The sequence below is a fragment of the Aspergillus undulatus genome (assembly GCF_047715775.1).
Source record: "Aspergillus undulatus strain CBS 261.88 unplaced genomic scaffold BDV17scaffold_19, whole genome shotgun sequence".
NCBI lineage: Eukaryota > Fungi > Ascomycota > Eurotiomycetes > Eurotiales > Aspergillaceae > Aspergillus > Aspergillus undulatus.
Genome location: NW_027396623.1, coordinates 352,044 through 374,366, shown reverse-complemented (window position 1 = coordinate 374,366; position 22,323 = coordinate 352,044). Strand labels below are relative to the sequence as shown.

The 22,323-nt window shown below is 34.8% G+C and overlaps 3 protein-coding genes across 3 annotated transcripts; 2 read left to right on the top strand and 1 right to left on the bottom strand.

The window, feature by feature from the left end:
- Positions 1-225: 225 nt before the first annotated feature.
- Positions 226-1,423, top strand: BDV17DRAFT_281341 (S-methyl-5-thioribose-1-phosphate isomerase; the record flags this gene model as incomplete). Its single annotated transcript, XM_073760010.1, has 2 exons — positions 226-752; positions 811-1,423. The coding sequence occupies 2 exons, from the start codon at positions 226-228 to the stop codon at positions 1,421-1,423; spliced, it is 1,140 nt and encodes a 379-aa protein (XP_073616465.1).
- Positions 1,424-2,503: 1,080 nt separating this feature from the next.
- BDV17DRAFT_60035 (uncharacterized protein) lies at positions 2,504-3,875 on the top strand. Its single transcript, XM_073764838.1, has 3 exons — positions 2,504-2,907; positions 3,018-3,174; positions 3,273-3,875. Coding segments are annotated over exons 1-3 (429 nt in total). The 5' UTR covers positions 2,504-2,906; the 3' UTR covers positions 3,544-3,875.
- On the bottom strand, positions 3,702-8,183 carry BDV17DRAFT_60083 (putative nuclear pore complex subunit Nup133). Its single transcript, XM_073764839.1, has 4 exons — positions 7,740-8,183; positions 7,612-7,681; positions 4,263-7,562; positions 3,702-4,206 (listed from the first exon to the last, which is right to left on the bottom strand). Exons 1-4 carry the CDS (start codon positions 8,055-8,057, stop codon positions 3,860-3,862), a joined length of 4,035 nt encoding a protein of 1,344 aa, XP_073616463.1. The 5' UTR covers positions 8,058-8,183; the 3' UTR covers positions 3,702-3,859.
- Between the last annotated feature and the right edge of the window lie 14,140 nt (positions 8,184-22,323).

Genomic DNA, 22,323 nt, shown 5'->3' with positions numbered 1-22,323 from the left:
TCTGGCCACTTACCTGGTATTGTCATACTTAAAATTGGTTAGTAAAATCTTTGATTATGCTCTAAGGATATTTGAGCCTCTAATAACATCAGACCTTAAAAAGAAGCCTAGTACACCAAAAAATATAGTGTAAGTGGTGGTCCGCTGCCTACTGAGAAAGCTCTGGTACTTATTTCGCCAATTTTAGCACCATCAGTGACTCAAATTTATACAACCAGCGGCAAGATGGTTTTGGAAGCGATCAGATACAACGATGGCAAACTTTCTATCATCGATCAGTTGCAATTGCCGTTCCTGGAGCGTTTCATTGAGATTCAAACAAGCGAAGCAGGCTGGCAGGCTATTAAGAAGATGCAGGTTCGAGGAGCCCCTGCTATAGCAATTGTCGCAGCCCTCTCACTCGCATCCGAGCTCCAATCACTTTTGACACAAGGAAAGCTGCCGGGGCGTGCGGAGGAAGTTGGGGTCTTCATCATTGAAAAGCTAAATTACCTTGTGAGCAGTCGACCGACTGCCGTGAATCTAAGCGACGCGGCTCGGAAACTTGAAGCCATCGTGTCCGATCGTTCTAAATATACAGAATCAACAGCACAAGATGTCGCAAACGCATTTATCAAAGCTGCCGAGGCCATGCTGGCGAAGGATATCGAGGATAACATGGCCATTGGGGAAAATGGGGCTAGGTGGATTTGCACGAAAGCCTTGCCAGCAGGGCGTTCCAAGGCCATCGTTCTGACGCACTGTAATACCGGGTAAGTCTGGCCCCGAATGTGTTACCAGGTGCCAGTTTATTGATATCTATCTACACAGCTCTCTTGCAACGTCCGGCTACGGTACTGCACTTGGGGTAATACGCTCTCTCATGTTGAACGGTAGTTTGCGTCACGCCTACTGCACTGAGACCAGGCCGTACAACCAAGGCTCTCGGCTGACGGCATTTGAGCTCCTTCATGACAAAATTCCTGCAAGTTTAATTACAGATTCAATGGTGGCGGCCCTACTTTCAAGGCCAGCAGATCGTGTTGATGCGATCGTTGTTGGGGCGGACAGGGTGGCAGCAAATGGAGACACTGCAAATAAGATTGGCACATACGGGCTTGCAGTGCTTGCTAGGCATCACGGGGTCAAATTTCTTGTTGCTGCACCGCTCACGACGATTGACTTGGCCACCCAGTCTGGTGACGAAATAATTATCGAGGAGCGGCCGTCCTCGGAGGTAACGAGGATCAAAGGTCTACAGGAAGACGATGTCACAGGCGACGCGAAGCTGGGCACAGTCAGGATAGCGGCGGAGGGGATAGATGTCTGGAATCCCGCCTTTGACATTACCCCATTCGCGCTCATCGACGGCATAATAACGGAAAACGGCGTCGCGGAAAAAGACGAGGATGGTCGCTTTCACTTGGAAGAGCTTTTTGATTGATTTGAACTTTGTTTACCAGAGTTTGACTGGAGATTATTATCTGTTGCACTCGGAACTGAGCTGCCGCTCTGTTTCTGCGATTCTTCCAGAAGATCATCAATCTTGCTTTCCAGGTCTCCTAAATGTTGCTCAAGACGTGATGCTGTCTGCTCCCCTCTATAGTAAAAAGGTCAACACAGACTTGTGATTGTAGGACAGGGTGGAATACCTCAAAATATCCTTTAGTACCTGGATATAATGGATTAATATCTGCATTCACGAGACCTGAGTTGCATTCTTGGAATATTACTTACATCTGCAAGATGGGGACCGAAGAGTCCATCGCTACCCTCGACTGATTCTGGCATAACTGGAGGCTTGCGGTGGATAAAGAGGATGTTAACAGGAGGCGCTTTAAAGTGAGATGCAGGGTAATCGCACTTCAGTAGAAGTAGTTGAGGTAGTAGTGTGATCATGTGATGAGATCCGGCAACTTCCCACCTACCTGGTGTGGCTGTACTCTTAACGATCGTTATTGTTGTGGGGGACACACAGGCTACGTACCGACTCCGCCGTACAGAGTACAGGTACCGAGTGGCCCACTTCAATTCCCTCCATCTCTGCCTGGAAGTACGTACACTGTACAAAGTACGCGCAACTTGTACTACCCTGTTAATGCTTTAATATTATCTGCGTAGGAGAACTTATACATACACAGTTTACAGGGCATACATACACTCGAGTTACGGGGACAGAATCGGCAGGCCGTGATAACTACCAATAGTTACTCCGTATTTAGCACTCTTGGAGGGCGCTTGTTGGCATTGCATATAAAGAGGAGGTAGTACTCTTTATCTACTCTGGGGTATCCAATGAAGAGAACGATCGATGATCACATAATATTATCAACAGTGGGCCCAACCCAACCCCGCATAATCCTCCGTGCCGAATGAGGTCATTAAGGCGCTATTGGGACACCAGCAAATCAGTAGGACCATGCGCCTGTATGATATCTTGACTTTCAAGTTGCAACCTGCTCAAAATCTCAGGCTTTAATCCATGTAAGTCTTTCTGTTACCACTCGCTACTGTAAGGCCAAACGCAGCCCCAAAATTTGATCGAAGACCCCTGGATGCCGCTCCCGATCCATACTTTACTGCCCTAGCCCACTTGAAGCTGCATGGCATTGTCCCGTTCTGTGTCCATCAATATTGTGAAGCCTGGTCAAGGCTCCTTTTCTCAAGGCGGCGTGGACCTTTCAAAGATTTTGTACAGCTCGACATTCAGTAGCCATGGAGCATTAACCGACATCTGAGAGTAATGATGGGTCGACCGATCATATGACCACCTACCTACCTGCTCACTAATTCGCCGCTCGCTCTTGCCTGAAAGCGTCGTCTCTTGTCTGTGTCCCTTGCTAACTACTCTTGCTAGAGTGACTTATGAGAATTATTCTCCAAAGCAAACCAACTACCGGCAGTCGTTAAACCAGCTCACCTCCAAAAGTGTGTTGCCCCTGCGTCCCAATCTTGCTCTCGTCGCCACGAAGCTTTGTAGCAGTCGTGCTGTGGCTGAAACACATCGATCCAACCTAGATTTGCTAACTTGGCTGCAGTGACGCGTTCGCACAAAATCAATGACCGTGATCATTCCACATCCCAGAGCGGAATGGCTGCTTCTAACGAAAGTCTTCCGCGCTATTTCGGAAAATCCGGTCCTGTCGATGCTGATCCGAGAAAGACCAAAAAAAACGGCGGAGGTAAAGGGAACTGGTGGGACTCCGTTGCTCTCATGATCATTTCCTTCATTATTGCCATGCCCCAGAGATTGTTTCTCCCGGGCGAGTATCGGCTAATGAGAGTTTCCACAGGGGCCGCTCAGGAGACGAGGTTCAAGACTACGAATATAGTTTCATGAACGCCCGGCGCCACTCGAACAGCAGCACCCAGGAGACTTCAGGTTTCAAAACCAAATTTGAGACTGTCGAGCCCGAGCCGGCTTTTGAAGAGGACTTGCATGGCGCTTCAAGTGAGACCGTCATCGATGGGACTCCTGTAGTTAAGATTGAAAGTGCCAGTAGCGGCACCAGTGGAAGTGGTGAGACCGAGAAAGCTGCCGACAGAAACTCCGCTGTGCACTAAACGGGCATGCTGTGATCTTATACGGGCCGAACAACGAAGCATATCGCCCTTGCAGCTTGCAATCTTCTCATCATTTTGTAAAGGCGCATCAAGTGGGTGAGTCAGGCGGCAATCAACAAACTCAATCTGGGTTCTGTCAAGAATCGATGTTGAGAATTTCGTGAATTCTGGCTGTGGATCTGATGTTTTGTCTGGGTTAAATCAACGGTCCACCACTGAAGTAATGTATGCCTAGATCGAGAAGACCAAAGAAGAATCAATGAAGGGATATTGATTAGAATACTCTAAAAAGTAGCCACAAATGATGTGTCCCTCGCTAGAGCCAGCTAAGCCGCTCTCTTCTTGTTGGACTTTGTTTCTGGTATGATGCATCTATCTGGCCTTCGGTACTGCTAGCTGGCCGAGGATGAGTGCCAACGTTCGGTGCCTGAGAGATTATCTTCTTCGCAGAAGAAAGAAGATTCTTGAACCAGAATTCAAGTTCGCCCTTTTCAATATACTGCGAGAGGCTTGAGTTTTCCTCATCAAGATCACGAGCAACTCGGGCTCGTTGCTCGGGGCGGAATCGAGATGCAAGAAGAGCCGAGTCAGAATCGCCCAGTAGTACATCCTGCGGACGAGTGGGGATATATAGTGGCGTATCATCGGAAATCTCTGCAAGCTCTATGGCCGCGTCAGTACAAGGAATAGGGAGCAAGATTCTTGGAGGAATGTATTACCATCTCTGAGGCATAGAACAAAGGTGCGGAACAACGAAGTGGAAAATAGAAGCGTTTCAGATTCACTGCCCATCTGCTCAACTGCCTTGCCCTTAGCATCCCAATTGTCTCTGATGATGCATCGCCGCCAAACAAGCTTCTGAAGCGCAAGGGTGTAGTTCGGATCACGTTCAGCGTACAAACCGAGCCGAATGACCCGCAAAGCCAGGTGAAATTCGCTTCCGGAAAACTCATTTTGACCAATATCCGAGCCTTGGCTAGGGTCTATAAGAGTCAACAGATCAACGAGTTGATCAAGGCTAAGCACTCCACGAGACACCACTCTTGCAAGAGCCTCTTTAAGCAACTCATGTAATGAGGGTCGGGTTTCGGCGGTCAAATTTGCAAAATATTCTGTTGCCAGGTCAATTTCAGCCTTTTGGTCGATGGCATTTTGCAACATTGGCGAGATGTATGAATAGACAACTTCTTGTACAGCGCCCATCTCTGCAAGGCCTTCGAGGCGTTTAATATCACTCCGCGGAGGCAGAGAATCGGGAAGGTCGTTTGCCTCCCACGTTGCTAGGCGAGCGAGTTTAGTCAAAGAAAGCTCAACTCGGTGACTCCAGATGTCCTGCTCATGCTCTAAAGCGAGTCTCTCCAAGGTCCTTGCCGCAGTCTCGTAATCGGTTTCACCAATCACATCATTAATCCAACTGAGCTTAGCGTAAGACTGATTTTTATGCAAGAATCGTGTAACGAAAGGCTGGAACTTCTTCATCGAAAAGAGGATGCCTGACTGTCCCATTGATATTTGACGAGAAAAGAAGGCGTCGGCCCATGCCTCCCCGAATACTTGAAAGTAATGGGTAATCTTCCTGTCAAGTTCTGCCAAAGCACTTTTGACGGCCCTCGAAGCTTCTTCATCTGGGACCTGCGTAGGCTGAGCGCTTTTGCTCTGATCTTGAAGTTCGATGACCAACTCCACCAAGGCAGTCATGTCTTGAAATTTTTCCGCCAAGTTAATGGCTTCCTCCAATTGCCCGATACCCGCAAGCTTGAAGAGTTGCCATCTTCGTTGTCTGACATGTGACTGTGTGATTGCGGAGGCCTCGTCTGTGAGTTTTGGATCCCCTTGAGCCGAGAGCCATCGAGTTCGCTCGCAGTGCATGTGGCTCAGGACCTGCAGATGCCTGGCGCAGTTCTGCGCAATCTTCAAAGCTATTTGCTGGTCATCAGTGGTAGTCGACGTTTGAGGTATTCCCCTGCAGCTCTCAAGCTCAACATCGAGCAAATGTCCTGTTTCAGAATAGCTGATGCTTTGCGAAGTCCAAAATTCTGGAAGGCCTTCGTAATCGCTGATTAACACTCCTTCTTCTAGATAGCCATCTCCAATACCGTATTGGCTTGCATGTTCATCGCGGTACTTGAAAGCAGTTTCCAGCACCCCCAGAGACAGTTCACTAGCCTCCAATAGTTGCTCTGTCGTTCGCCGCTTCTGCTTGGAGGAATTGACTTTTTGAGGTCTGATCGCGCGGAATATCCATGGTACTATATGCTCCATCCGATAAGTATCATATAAGAACCAGTTTCGCACTGCATCGCTTGCACTACCCCGTTGCTCCGGTGTCGTTTTGAATTTATCGCTCATCAAATCCAATATATGGGCGAGAAATGTCGGTTCGCTGCTTCTGTGTTTTCGAGCAGTTTCTTCCATTTTCCAGATTGTTTTTTGAGCCGCAAGTTTCTCCGCCCCCCATAATAATTCCCACCAGACTCGACGGTCGAGGATTTTGTTCTGCTCAATTAAGAGTCGAGAAAGATCATCCAAGGCTTTTGCGCGTAACTTGAGATTCTGATCAATGGATATAGCGGCGGTTGGAATAAATTGTGAGGTAGACTGGAGTAGGCCCCGACAAATTCCAGTAGTGGCTTGCTCAATCTCCTCGATAGGGAAATCGAGATCGCCCTTAGCAGACAAATTTAGCGGGTTCCGATGCATTGTGCCGTAGAATACAGCCTGTTCGAGTTTCTGCTGCGCAGTGAATTGTGCGCTTTCCAACGGATTTGCGTACTCCAGCGGAGGTAGAGCCGTGATACGAAGCACGCCGAAGTCTCGAACCATGAGTAAACACGTAGGCAGTTCATCGCTGTGATCTTCGAAGCCTGTTCCTAGTATTTCATAGGCTTTTCCAGAACGGAAATTGATGGCATCGTGGAATGCTCGTGTTTGGCCATTGTCGGTTAGAAGCTGTGAGCTCGGTGTGGTTTCAGCGCGCGCTAGCGAGAGCAAGATGATGGACTGGTCTAGCACGACGAATGCCGTACCACAAGGTCTTGGAACGAATAGGCGGGGCTGTGACTGATCCGAAGCAGTCGAAAGCATGTGTGACCTGATGGGGTTCGTAGAGAGAATTTGAACATTTTCTAAGAGTCTCAGTTGCACGACATACACGCCGCGGATATTTGACCCAGAGAAAAAGCCAGCTAGAACTGCGACATCCCATGAATGCCTAAGATTCGAATTTGAACCGCCGGCAGTTTGCTTGGCGGCAGAAAATGCTATATCCCAGACTCGAAGTTCGTAGTCATTGGCTTTACTCAGGTTGTGCATTGCTGACGTCTCGAGTAGGTCTTCTTTGATATCAAATTGCCTTTTTAGCATGCTTCCATTGTTCCAGTGTGTGTCCCAGATCTCAATCAAGCCTGCCGATGTCGCAATAATGATGTCTCGCTGTCCTCGCTGATGAGACTCGCCTGCGCGCACGGCCGCGACTTTTTTCCTCCAGAAACCGGTTCCAAGAACATTCTTTATACCTCCTAAAAACCCGATTCCACTAGTTGTGGACGGGTTTTTTAAAAAGTTCACGGTCACGGCTGGCTTTCCTTGGGAGTCTCTGACAGTAATATGCGCAACTCGTCCGGTTGAGAATGTGGCCATGACCCCAGAAGGCTCTCCGTTCACTATATCTGTGGCATATTCACCCGAGAGCATGCCCGGAATAAATCCCTGAAGTCCGGTTTCTTTCTGTCGAGGAAGACCGAGTGATGCAGCGCATGATACGGTTTCCCAGTATATAATCTTTCCACTATGGGGCACCAAGATCATGAGTCCAGGCGTAGCACTAGTAGCGGTTGACAGAATCACTCCCAAGGGTGCTACATCACTGTCTTGCCTGTATGAATCGGGGATAGGAAGTCGAAAGACGTCGGTAGGCGAGGGCGAAGAGGCGAGTACTGTGTATGGCCAGATAATGGCCTCCGCTTGGGTGATTACAAGTGCATAGCCGTGGCTTGAGGCAAAAAAACACCTACATGACTCTGTGATTGGTTATTAGAGGTTCAAAGACGAATACATGTTTGTACGTACCAGATTGGAGACTTCGAACTTGGTCCGGCAGAGATGGCAGTTGGAATACAGTATAGAAATCTGTTTTTGACTTTAAACGCCACCACGTTAGCGCATCATATCTTAGCATCGAAACGCGAAGGACGAACCAATATCACCGGATCCACAGCATAGCTTTTTCGTTTTTCCAGCTTTTTAGTGGTGCGTATCGGGATAGTCTTCTGAACCTCCCCGTCCGATGGGGTGGTTGACTCAAACTCATTAGGAACCGAAGAGACAGATATCGAAAGCCTGCGGTCAGAAGGCTGATTTGTCAGGTCTTCTGCATCAGAATATTTGGTTTGACGTAGAATTGATCGCTGTCTTTTGGCACTTGGTGGTTTTACAGACTCGCCAGAACTTGCACGCTGGCGCCTTCGCGGATTCCGCAGGGATGTCGCGGACACTGCAGCTTTTGGTGCGAACATGGTCAACCAAATGCACGACAGTAAGACGCGTTCAAAATGGGTGAAGTTATTCTTCGCGCATCAGGAGTCAACAATTCCCAATGTAAATCGGCGTGTGATTTTGATTGTCTTTCTCTCCGCTCCAGGAACAATAATATGGTAGGTGTTGTTGATTCTTACTTACTACCCAGCTTAAAGGCGGTCAGTCACCATTATTCACGTAGCCCACCAATAACAGGGAATTATGCCTGGCGGTGAATGACAGCTAGGGGCGGTCCACTTATGGCAGATCGCTCCGCCCATGATTTGTGAGGTGGTTTACCACGGAGCAGCGTTATCTACTTGGTGCCTGGTAGATAGGTCTTAAGTAGCAAGCTTTGGTACCTACAATGCCGTTGTGGAAACCTGGGTGCTTCACAGGGCGCAGCGTTCACTTAATTTTCGTACATGCCACTAACATAACGGACTCTGTATGCCCTTTCGAGTAATCTGTCTGCTCTGGATTTCTACAGATGTGGAGCAGCTCTGATATTTATGATTATAGTAACTTTGATTTAGTTTCCGACGTGTTCAATGACTAATTAACATGAATCTCCCACAAAATTTCACAAGCTAATGGTGGTTTGGCAAACCCTGCAGTCCGCATCTATATTAGAGCCTTACAAAGTCTATATACTAAGGCCCTATAGATAATTTTAGCTAAATGTCGAAGACCGCGGCGTACGTAATCTTCGGTATCTCACCACCCAAATATGAAGGTCTGATTCATTGAATCTAGCAGCGAAGCTACATTATATACAGAAGAAATAGGGTAAGCTTACTAACTAGAATAGGAAGTAAAATAATATGATATATAACCGAGCAGATACTAACTAATAATAAGTTTAGTATTAAAGCAGATTCTTAGTAGTTACTAAAGGTTAACATACCCCCCTAGCGTTAACAAGGTCATGTACAGGCTTGATATATTAAAATATTAGCTATATATATTAAACTACTAGTCTAGTTTATAATAAAGCTCTTTATATTAACTAAACTAAGTATCTTTATAAATTCTTAGTATTTTTAGTCTAGTAAAAAACTTATATAGTTATCCGCGGGTATCTCCGTGCTAGGAACCTATTAGATATTAATATACTTTACCTATTACACGCCGTAGGCGGTTCATTGATTCTGAAGAGGAAGTTGTTGATTCAACTAAGAAGTCGCCCGTCGAACAAGTAGAAGTCCGGGCCGTATGACTAAGATATGACTAATACATCTCTTCAGAGGCCTGCGTACCACATTACCTGAATTTCTTAATAAAACTATTAGCTATATATATTAATATATTAAAGCTTTATATAGATCTATAGATCCTCTTTTATAAGCAGGTTAATTATCTACTAGTTATTATATAGAATTAATATCTAATATTCTAGGATAAATTTAATAATTTTAAATAAGTATTTTTACTAAAAAATAAATTTTATAGCTTTGGATATAGCTAGTAGTTCTGCTTTAATTATAAAAGTTATAACTATATATTACTTTCTTGCTTACTAATTAATTATACTATTATATAACTTATAGAGATATCTTTTAGTACTCTTCTAATCTTTATAATTTATAAAGGAAGTATTACTAATATATATAAAGATCTTATTTTAATTTATCAAGCTAGATTATTTAATTACTAAATATTATATAATATAAAAATATATAATTACTTAATTTATTACCTCCAAGATACTTCTCTAAAGGATTTATAAAAAAATTAACTAGCTTGTTTATTATATAAATAATATCTAGTCTAGAAATAATAGTTATATATAAAATTAATCTAACTTTCTACTAATAATAATATATCTAAGCTAGTATTACTTGATCTTTTCTTAAAATAAACTTACTACAAGCTATAAGGGTTTTTAGGCTCCAGGTTTAGTTATTTAATATTAAATAGCTATTTTATTAATATATAAATTCTAGTATAACTAGAGCTTCTACAAGATCTAGTTTTAAAAAATATATATCTCTAGAAATTAATTTTACCTTTCCTAAATAATATAATTTATATTATTTTTTTAAGTACCTGCTTGAAGTACTAAACTTCTGTATATAATATTAAATCTTTCTTATTAACTATAATAATATTATCTATATAGAATAATACCATGAGGTAATAATTTATAAATAAATATTAACTTTTATTACTTATAGTCTAAACTCTTGAATTATTACTAGAAGATTTTCTATTATAATTAAGGCAACCTTTAAAGGCTATATAATATTTAAATAACCTTTTATATCTTTTTTTTAATTTAAAGCTATCTAGTAAGCTTATATAGATATCTCTATCAAGGAATATATTAAGAAAGGTATTTATAGTATTATACTATATTATATCCAGGTTAAATACTATAACTAGGGCTATAATTATCCTAAAAATATATATAATAAATATAATAGCTTATTTTTTTTATAGATTCTGAAAATCTCCTTATATATAAATATATATTTTAGCTTTTATAAAGTACCTATCTTGGTCTAATTTTTATATAAAAACCTATAATAATATTATTATATAATTCTATCTAGCCTCTAGTTATTCTACTACTTTAACTATACTTTTATTCAAGATAGCTTTATATTTAATTATATATATAGTTATAAATTTATCTTAAAGCAGGTATTTAAATATCTTGTTCCAGGATTATAGTAGTACTAGAAGATTATTTTAATAGAATTATTCCTATAATATTTAGCTTATTAAACTTATAGCAAAAGTACTTAGTAAGCTATCTACTTAATTTTATATATAATATAATATTTAAACTAAGGTTCTATTTATTTTCTATATAATTTTTTATTTTTAGTAATATTACTAGGATTAACTTTTTATCTAGGTCTTTAAATTTATATAGGTTTACCTTTTAAGCTTTAAATCTCTTTATTCTATAGAGATTTATAAAATATTTAACTTAATAGATTATTTATAGGTTAATTATATAACTCTAGCCTATTATTTATAATTTCTGTAATTAATTCAGGTATAAGCTTAAATATTAGATCTAATATCACTAGTAGAAATATAGAGATCTTGCCTATAATTTTAACCTTAATATTTTATATATCTTTAACTTTTTTATTAGGATTAAATATAATTAGATTTTTTATAGCAGGATCCTTTAATCTAAAAATTTATATTATTTTTATAGGTATCTCAGGGCTTAATTCTATAATTAAATTTTTAAAGAATAACTCTATTAAATTATATAATTGAAATTTATTAAATATAATATCTCTTGCTTTTTTAACCCTTTTCTACTTTAAAACCTATATTTACTAGATATTAGAAGCTTTATATTCTACAAGATATTTGATAAATACTCTAGGAATAACTTTCTTGGTATTCTTAAGGTCTTAATTCCTTATATATATAATATTTAAATATATATAAATTTTGTTGCACGCATGGCCTGATATCAAGGTGTTGTCGCCATTAAGGTGCGTTACCAGTGATTACTCATACCTTAGTCAGCGAACCCGCTTCTTCTGTTCCGTCCCCTTCGAGATAGAAACAACATCTATCTCATGAAATCAAACCATATGTTTAACAATGGTAGCATGTCCGGTATATCTGGTTCCTATTAAATTTTATTATCTTTGACTTCTAAATTACTTTATTTACTTTATTTATCAAGCTCTTGCTTTATTCACTATTATACAAGTTCAAATATACTTGCTAACCTTGTTCTATTACTTGTAGCGAATTGGGACCCGACAGGCCTATAGTGAAGTATGGAAGTGGATAAGTTGATGCTATTCAGAGACCGCCGGCGGCGGGAGCTAACTACCTAATGCTGACTAAGAACTGAGTCATCAGGGATGACCGATATAGCGAACTGTGCACACTGCGTGACACTTTATAAATATTATAATAAAGACCTAAGTCTAGTTAAATAAATTAAAGTATATTTAGTAAAAAAAAATAATTAACAGGAAAATAGTAATAGACCTAACCTTAATAAAATCTAATATAATTATTATATAGCTATATTTAATTCAAATAATATACTTTATATATATCTTCCTTAATATAATAATTTTATAAATATATTTTACCTAGAACTTAATACTCTTATAATTATATCTATTACTTAAATATTAAGTTTAACCCTTTCTTATCCCCCCGGCCTTGGCTTCTATAACTAGAAATATATTATTATATAAGTATACCTTGAACCTAAAGGTTCTGTAAGGGGACGTAAATAGATGGATCTTCCTATCTAAGCGTGCCGTATGTACAAGAAGGAATCGCTGAAGAAGAGAATAGATCAGGAGGGGTAGATAAAAGGTAGAGGGGCAGGAACCACGTGACTATAGCCGTGTAAGCTACGCGGTGCATGTTATAGGATTAACCTATAACAGTACCCCCCTTCTTACTTAGGCCCCTGTACAAAGCTATCTAGCATGGAGAGTAGAGAAGGTAGGACTAGGAGCTATAGCTTTAAATATAGGGATAGGTTTAATATATTTTATATAATTAGATATCTAGTGATTACTTAATCTATAGTATAAGCAGAGGTTATTATCATGACAATAAATATAACACGAGATAGAGGTAAAGGCGGAAAAGGCTAATAAAGGTAAAGTAGATTAAGATAGCTAGGCTAGCTAGGCTAACAGGGCTAGTAGGGCAGGTCTAATAGTAAAAATCTAGATAGGATCTATATCTATTTAGTCTATATTCTAGTTTAAAACTGGTTAGTATTTAAAAGTAAATTTCTAGGTAGGGCAGTTATACTAATTAGCATGCTAGACAAAGTTTAATATATTTATTATATAAGAGGTTAAAAATAAAGTTATTTAAGTATTACAGGGTCTAGTAGAGGTTAAGCTAGAGCCCTTAATATAGCATGGTTATATATAAGATATCTAGCTATAAGCTCGTGTTAGCCTTGTACAAGAGCTTTTTAAACTAAGTAAAGTAAGCTATAAGTAATTTATTATTTCTTTATTATATAATTAAGAATTATTATATAGCCTCCTGCTATTCTCAAGGGTTATAATATAACTATTAGAAAAAGGAGAAGGTAACCTTAGGATCCTATTATTAGTTATTTTCTATAGACTAGCAAAGGTATAAAACTAAAGCTTTTTATAGATATTCTAATTAATCTTATATATAGTTAAAGGTATCAGCTCCCGAGAGCTAGTCAGATTAGAATTTTATTTTAATAGATAGGAGCTATATATAAAGCATGTAGGGTTTGCTATTAAAGCAAGGCAGGTCAGGCAGGCAGGTTTTAGGAGCAGGAGCTAATAAGAGCTATATATAAAATTATTAAATCTTAGTACAGGAAATATCAAGGTCTATATATAGTTATTAGATTTTAAGGTACTAATTCTAGAATTATTATAATTTAATATATTGGTTCTGAAGTTCTTGCTAGAGCTATTATACAAGTAGTAAAAAAGGGATCTAGTTAGTTATTTTATATAGAAGAGAATATACAGGCAGATTAGTTTAAATTAGATTAAATTAGGTTAGGTCAGATTAGGTTAGGTTAGGTCAGGTTAAGTAAGTAATTCCTAATATAAGGGGATATAAATAGATAGATCTTCCTATCTAAACATGCTGTATATATAAGAAGGAATTACTGAAGAAGAGAATAGATCAGGAGGGGCAGATAGAAGGTAAAGGGGTAGGAACCACGTGACCATAGCCGCGTAAGCTACGCGGTGCATGTTATAGGATCAACCCATAACAGGTTCTTTATATTTTATTTATATTAATTTAGGTTTAACTTTATGTAAGCCAGTTTTATCATGATCATGAAGTTATCCCATTCTCCTAAGCTAAAGCTGTCGAACGGCGGGTAGAAGAACTGGATGATTACTAAGGTATGACATAAGCCCGTACATGACGACCATGAACCATGGTAATAGCCATAAATGGGGGTTATTAGAAGATCGACGTCCTTGTCGATGGATAGAAAAGAAACAGATAAAACACTATAATAATATCTAAATAGAAGCTTTGATAGAAGAATATCAGGCATAGAGGGCTTTATAGTTATTAATAGCTAATTAATTAATCTATTCTGCGCGAATCTATTAATTATAATTGGCTAAATATCCTTTATACTAAATAAGATATTCAAGGAACTCTATTTAGCTTCTTCTAATTTAGCAAGTCTATTTACCTAGCAAATAGTTAACCTCCCAGCAGGGAATACTATCTTCAGCTTCAGGGGATCCTTCCTAAATAATAGGAAATAGATTTATCAGGGTCTATTATATAGGTTAGCTCCAGGTAACACGGGTTTAAGATAAGTAATAGATATAATAAGATAGATCCGCCAGGTAAGTAGCAAGCTAGTTAATTAATAGGCTAGCTTGCTAATATATTTAGTAACTATAAATAGTCTAGTATATTATTATTAGAACTTCTTGGGGATTAAATAATATTAGCTAGTAGGTAAATATCCTTTATATAAGTATAAATAGACTTGGTCTCTAATGCGGAACTCTATAGGTTAGTATTTTAAATTATAGAAATATTTTATTTATAATATAGCGAATTTTATAGCTTCTTTAGTATCTAAATATATAGTAAAGTCTTAGCTAAATATTTACTTTAGCATGTTCTATAGTATACAAAGGTCTATACCAAACAATAGATAATATAGGGTATATTTTGTCGAGGTATTCAGTAATAAATTAATTACTATAATAATAACAGGTAGCTAAGCTAGCCAGCAGGTCTGACTTGTAGTAAAGCTATATTAAAATATTATTTTAATAACTTAGATAAGTTATTTACTTTAGCTATTACTTTATAGATAAACTATAGTAAAATAATATTAATAAGACTTGAGTTAATAAAATAAGCCTTGCTAGAATTAAAATATAAAATATCAGTCTTAATTATTAATAAAATAGTATAGAAGCCCCTAATTATAAATTTAGAAATAATCTATAATAGCCTTGCCCTATTTTATAGTAGTCTAGATAGATTTACCAGGAATAAGACTAGTTTATTTAGAGAACTTATTAATAATGATAAATAATTAGTTAAACCTATTAACTAGTTTAGCTAGTTTCCTATTAGATATAAATCTATTTAGTAGGAGGTTTATAATAAAGTCTATTATAATTATATTAAATAGGATTAGCGCGGGTAATATTAGCTAAAGGCTATTATAGGGAAAGTAATTTTAATAATAATTTTTAAGGTATACAGGGTATTTTATAATATATTCTTTTAGTAGCTTTCTCCCCTGGTATACTATAATACCTTTTATAATATTAAAATACTATTTAAGGCCTTGGTACCTATAGTTATCATGAAGTATAGTAAAAAGTTTAGTATATATATAATAGGGTAAGTAAAGCTATAGTTTATTAATTAATATAAATTTATTATTAATAGTAACTACTTTACTTTTCTATATATATAGAAGCCTATCCTTATAGGAGTATAGCAAGTTTATCCTATTTATATTATTAATAATAGCCTTAATAATCGCGGTAGCACAGGAATCTTTAGTATATTCTACTTGGATCCTAGCTTTAAATTTATTAGAAAGTTATACTAAAGTCAGATTTAATATATTTAGTTTAGCTACCACTAGGTATATAGCTAAGTATACTACTAGAAGTCTATCTAGGTCAAGGGTAGATAAATTAATAGTTTTACCTTGCCTGGGTAAGCAGGATAGTATATCTAGAATAATATTTATTTAACCTAGCTTGTAATAGATAGATAGATAGAACTACTAAATAAACTAGCTAGCTTAAACTAGCTAGAGGTTTAGATATTTAACTATAATAATATTAAATAAACTCTGCTTTGCTATACTAACTATAAATACATGGTTAGTATAAATTACTACCTGCTTTACTAATTTAACTAGATAACAAATCTTCTAGAGTATCTAAACTAAATATAATATTTCTAGCTTAGTAAGCTAATAAGTATACTTAGCTTTAGTTAAGGTTTAGCTCAGGAATATAATAAGTTAAATACAGGTTTAAAGAAATAGTATAACTAGGTCTTTATATATTTATTTAGGGTTAATATAATAAATAATAATATTATAATTATTAGTAGAAGTATTAAGATTAATATAAGTAATACAGGATAGATTAAAGTAAACTAGGAACCACAGGTTTTAGAATTTAGATTATAGATTATTAAATATTACCTATTCCTTATTATCAGGGCTTAAGAAATAAGTAGCCTTAGTAAACTCCTTGTGCTTGACCCTTTAATAGGGTATACCCTTGAGTAACTGGGTTTTCCTATTTTATAGAGGTTTAACATACTCAGTATACTTGCTAATTTTATAATAGAACTAGCTTGTAAGGCTAATATAGTATTCTAGCTCCTTTAATATACAGGGAAATTCTAATACTAAGATAGCCTTAAGTTTCTTAGCTAGAGTAGTTAAACCAAGAGTATTAATATATTACCTTAATAGCTTCACGGAGGGGAATCTAATAAATATTTTAATTAAGGATAGCTTAATATTTAGGTCTTCTAATTACTTTAGGACTATTAATAAATACTAGAAATATTTATTTTAGATTATTTAATAAAATAATAATAATATTATTAATATAGGCTTAATAGAAGTTTTAAAACTCTTCTAGTATAAGGTCTATTATATACTATATATAAGGAATAGAATTTATATAGCCTATAATAGCTATATTAAATACCTCTTGACTATAATAATTAATAATTACTAGTCTATTCCTATAGTCCTTCCTTACTAGCTACTGATAGAAGAACTTGGCTATGTTAATAATAGTAATATAGGTATATCCTTGAACCAAGTCTAGGATATCTTGTTAGGTTAGTATAGGGTAATAATTAGGTTTAACTTTTTTATTTATACCTTATAAATTAATAATAACCTAATACTTGTCTTCTATTTAATATATCTTGAGATTAAATATATATTTATAAATAATAAATACTAGGTACCCTGAAGGAGTATAGCTAATTACTAGTTTAAGCTTACTAGTAGTACACAAGGGGTTAAATATAATATTAATAAACTCCTGGTTTAACTTTGTAGCTTTATAGATACAGGACTTCGGAATTCTATTTTCCTATCTATCACGTAATAGTATTTCTATCTATTAACTTTCTGGAATCCTAATAATACTAATATTATAATTATCTTGGGCCTAGATATTAAATCTGTTTAATAGCTTGTTATATTAAGCAGCAATTTCGGGATTATTATTATAGTAGACTATTATACCAATACTCAAGGTAATAGCCTTGTTTAATAAAACTTGCTGTTTATCCAACAGGTCGGATAGTTCTATACAAATTTCAGGACTTTGCTCGAGGTTAGAGGAATCTTTGGCTCTTGAATTATTAAAATCAGTGGTAAAGACTTCGGAGCTCTGTTTAATGTATTGATAGTAAGCATGAGGATGCCCTTGCTTCAAGGAAGAACAGGCTTCGTCAAGGCTAGCCTAGCTAGTAGTATAGTTATCCTGTAAGGTAGGCTTCGCAGAATAAGCTAGCTTAGCAACTTTGATATTTACCTGATAGGCAGAGACGTAATTTGTAGCAGAGAGTAAACCAAGGCAAGCATGATAAGTAATAATAACAGGAGCAGAATTTTTATTTACTACTTTAATAAATAAGAATTCATGATTAACTAGATATATATATATTATAATATTATTTTATTAATCAGATCTAATAGGTAATTAGTCTAATAACTTAAATAATAGATTATAGTCCTCAGGAAGTATTCCTTTGACCTTTACTAGAATTTAAGCTCTTGAATAGGGTAGTAGAATATAGTACTTTAAAGTATAGATAGGCTGGTTTTTAATATACTCAGGTTTTACTTAGTACTAAATAGGGAACTTTAAACTACTACACGAGGATACTAAAGTAATTAGGTTACTAGTATTAATAATAATACCCTTATAGTATATAGTTTCTATTCTAATTAGTAAATTTATATAATTCCTTTAGCAAGATATACTATAATAAGAATTTTAGTATACTAGGATTTAGTAGTACCAGAGTTTATTAAAGCAGGAAAATAGAAGCTAAATATTATAGTAATATTACTAGAATACTTCAAGCCTAAACTATTAATAATAATAACTTAATTAACCTTTCGGATATTAACTCCTAAGATTTAATATAGGAATTTAGTATTTTTAATAAACCAGGAATACCTAGTATCCAGGTATACTTTATTATACTAAATAATAGTATTTATACTAGCTATAGCTATCACATAATACCAGGTATAAAATAAATTAATAGTAAGTCCTGCTAGGTAATTAGATTTAATAACTCAGGCTTTATTAAGCTAGACCACAGGTATAATATTAATATAAAAGCTAGCTTTAGTATAGGCTTGTTTAGCTATAGTAATATCTATAAAACACGTGCAAGTAGAGTATAGGTATTTATAGAGTTTATTATTTAAATTAAATATAGAATTATAGTTTAGGTAAATTATAAATCTAGATAATTATTTTAGCTTAACTAAAATTAGTACTTCTTTAGCTTTATTTATCTCAGGCATGATAGTAGAGAATATTTTAGAATATTTATTATTTAAAGTATCTTCATGGAACTAGGCCTCTTGCTTATTAAATTAGGGTTTACTAGATAATTTAATATTACTATTAGATTAATTATAAAAGCCCTTAGATATAGGTTTATAGAACTATAGATCTATATTAAAGATATTTAATTAAGCAGGGTTACTAATTATATTAGTTTAATAGTTTAAGGCTGGAGGTTTAACAGGAGGCTTATTTAATAGATTAGTATTTAATAGGATTATACTAGCTATAAATATATAAGGTTAACCCTAATTATTATTTTAATTATTCTAGTTCTAGGGTTACTAATTAATTAAATTAGGCTAATTTCTAAAATTTCTAGTATTATTATTATAATTCTGAAGGTTATTTATAAAAGGCCTATTATATAAAAACCCTTGATTTCTAGGATAATTATTTTAAGGTTAGTTTAGTAAGTAATACTTATAGCCTTGGTTTATTAGATACTAGTTAGCTTGCTATTAGCTATAGCCTTGGGGGTAGTTTAGCCAGAAATTATTCTACTAGTAGAATAGCTAATTTAGTAAGGCCTGGGATAGGTATTAGCTTATTATTATTAATTATCTCTAGGGTTCTAATAGCCCTGGTTAAGACTATTGCAAGGACTAGTATTATTAGTATTAAGGGAACTAGAGTTTTAGGAAGAATTACTCTTATAATTATTAAATTTAAATATAAGATTTTACTAGAGGTATTACTTTCTTTTAAATTATTCTAGGAATTATCCTATAATAGTTTCAGGTATAGGTTCTAGTATATTCTATTATAAATAAAGATTTAAGCTATTCTAAATTATACTTATTTAATTAAATAAAGATAAGATTTCTATAGCTCTATAATATTATATAACCTCTTTAGTAAATACCTGAGGGGTCTATTATACTTAAATATTAGTATAAAAAAATAATAGATAACTAAGCTTCTAGAAGGTAATCTAAGGGTTTAGCTTAAAATACTTCGCGAGGAAAGGAAGTTACCCTTTATTTATTTTACTATATTAAAAAATAATCTTCTCCAGGTCTATAAGCTAGCTAGTAAACTAGTTTAATATTATACTATAGAGATATATTTAAATATTTAATTTAACTATTTCTTCTCCTTTATAGAGCATGATATCCTTGATATAGTTAATAAATATATTAATATCTTTATAATATATAATATTATTTATTTACTTTAGTATAATATTATTAGTTATATCAAGCTAGAAATAACTAATTTTATTAGTCTTCCAGGAGCCTGTATGTTTATTAGTTAGAACTAAGGTATTAGTTAGCAAAGCTATCTTATAATTAATTTTATCGCGAGCTTTATTTCAGGGAGTACTTGTTTAGTAATAGGCTTCTTGCTTAATAGAAAGAGTAGGAGTAGGATACTAATTAATAATCTAATTCTTCAAGATTTATATCTAATTATTTATTATAGCTTAATTAATCTATATTATATTCTAAGTTTACTAAATTAAATACTAAGTCTACTAAAATATTTTTATAAGGTTAGATAATATAGGTTTACCTGGGTTATTAAGTACTTATTTAAAATACTAAGGATAAGATAATAAATTAAAATTAGAAGGTCTAACCTGGGCCCTAGTACTATTAACCTGAGAAAAGGGTTTATTAAAAGGGCTATTAAAACAGAATTTATCTTAGTAAAATAATATATTAAGAATACTCATGGATTACTAGTAATTAGGTATTTAAATCAAGTAACTAGTTTAGTTACTAAGAACTTGATAGTAAAAAGGCTATTTAGAGAATTTAATAATTTCTAAGTTAAATAAATTTAACCTAGATCCTGAAATAGAATTAGAATTTAAGGAAGAGGTAAATAAGCTAGATATAGTCTATTATTATTTTTAAGGTTAAACAATAGTAATAGGGTAATTAGAGAATTACTATACTAGAATAATTATAGGTAGGCTATCAAGTAGATTACCGGATAAAGATACCAAAGGTAGGGTAGAAGGAATATTAATATTAGATTAAGGTATAAGCTAATTATTACTAATTATAGCGTGATTCTTAGTAACTATTAAATCTAGGCATGTAGTATAGTCAGGTAACTAGTTAAGGCTTTTACCTTTATTTATAATAATAGATAAAATATATAATAACACGCGGGATCGCGCTATACCTAGTAGCTTAACAGGATCTATTAAATTAGTATTAGGAAGGGGATTCTTGCCTAGCTAATTAAGGAAGTTATAGTTCTTGTTAATCCCTTGGCTCTTATATAATTAATAGAATTCAAGAACTATATAATTAATTATAGATCTGTTAATATTTTAATTAACAGGACAGCCAAGATTCTTTACGGAATAGGATAGGGATCAAGTTATAGATAGATATTCAAGCAGGTATATAGTTTAACCTTCGAACTAGCTAATATAGGAACTAGGGGAGTTCTTGTAATAGAAGGATAGCTAATATACTAGCTTAGCTAAATAAAGTCCAGGCCAAGTAACTATAGATATTAGTATCTGCTAAAACCGATAAAGAAGGATATAGTAGGTAGATATCTTGATAGATATAGAAGGATTAGAGGGAGGAGCCTTCAAGACTATAGCTATATTAATAAAGTATTCTGGTAGCCTTTAGGACTACGGCTATATTAGATAGAAGTATTAATAAACTGCGGATTGATAGAGTAGGGAAATCCAAAGAGATAGTAAAGAAACTTGATAGATAGAGATCTAGTAAAATAGAGAGGAGATTTAGTAAAGTAAAAATATAGGCTAGCATGGAGTAGTACTAAACAAGGTAATAGTAATAATCAGAGACCCAGATTGTCAGTAGTATAGGAATAGAGAATTAGTGAATTAGGATAGATTAGAGTAATTAAAGTAATTTAGAATATTAAATAGATAGATAATTTTGTAGAGAACCGGATAAACCGGATATGCTACTATTTGTAAGCTAGTTTTATCATGATCATGAAGTTATCCTATTCTCCTAAGCTAAAGCTGTCGAACGGCGGGTAGAAGAACTGGATGATTTATAAGGTATAACATAAGCCCGTACGTGACGACCACGAACCACGGCGACGGCCACACTTTATCTCTAATTAATAAAATATTTTTATAGAAGAATTTACTTGAACCTCAAGTTTAATAATATATAAATCTTATTTTTTTATAAAGAATAGGAATTAATTTAATAATAAAGTTTATTTTATTACTATTTTATTTTAATAAATATTAGTTTACTATATCTAGCTAGTATAATATTACTATAAAGCTTATAGTTAAAGCCTATATTATTAAAATATTAAAAGCAAACCTCTTACTTAGTATAAATATACTCAGACTAGAATATTATATAATTAACCTGGATAGATAATAACTAATTATTAGAATATATAAAGATATTATTATACTATTAATAATTAATACTTGCCTAAACTATAAACTAGTACAGGTAATATTTACTAAAAAGTATATTATTATTCTACTATTAATAACTATATATATTCTAATTCAGCGCTAAAATATACTTATTAATAACTAAGACTACTACTTTGAGCCTATAAAACAAGAATATATTATATTATATATATATATAGTGGGTAAAGTATTTACCTATATAATATTAACTAATAATATAGAATTACTAGCTATTATTAAATACTATACTTATCTTAGAAATCTATTAGAATTTAAGGCCTTTAAAGTTTATTAGCTTGA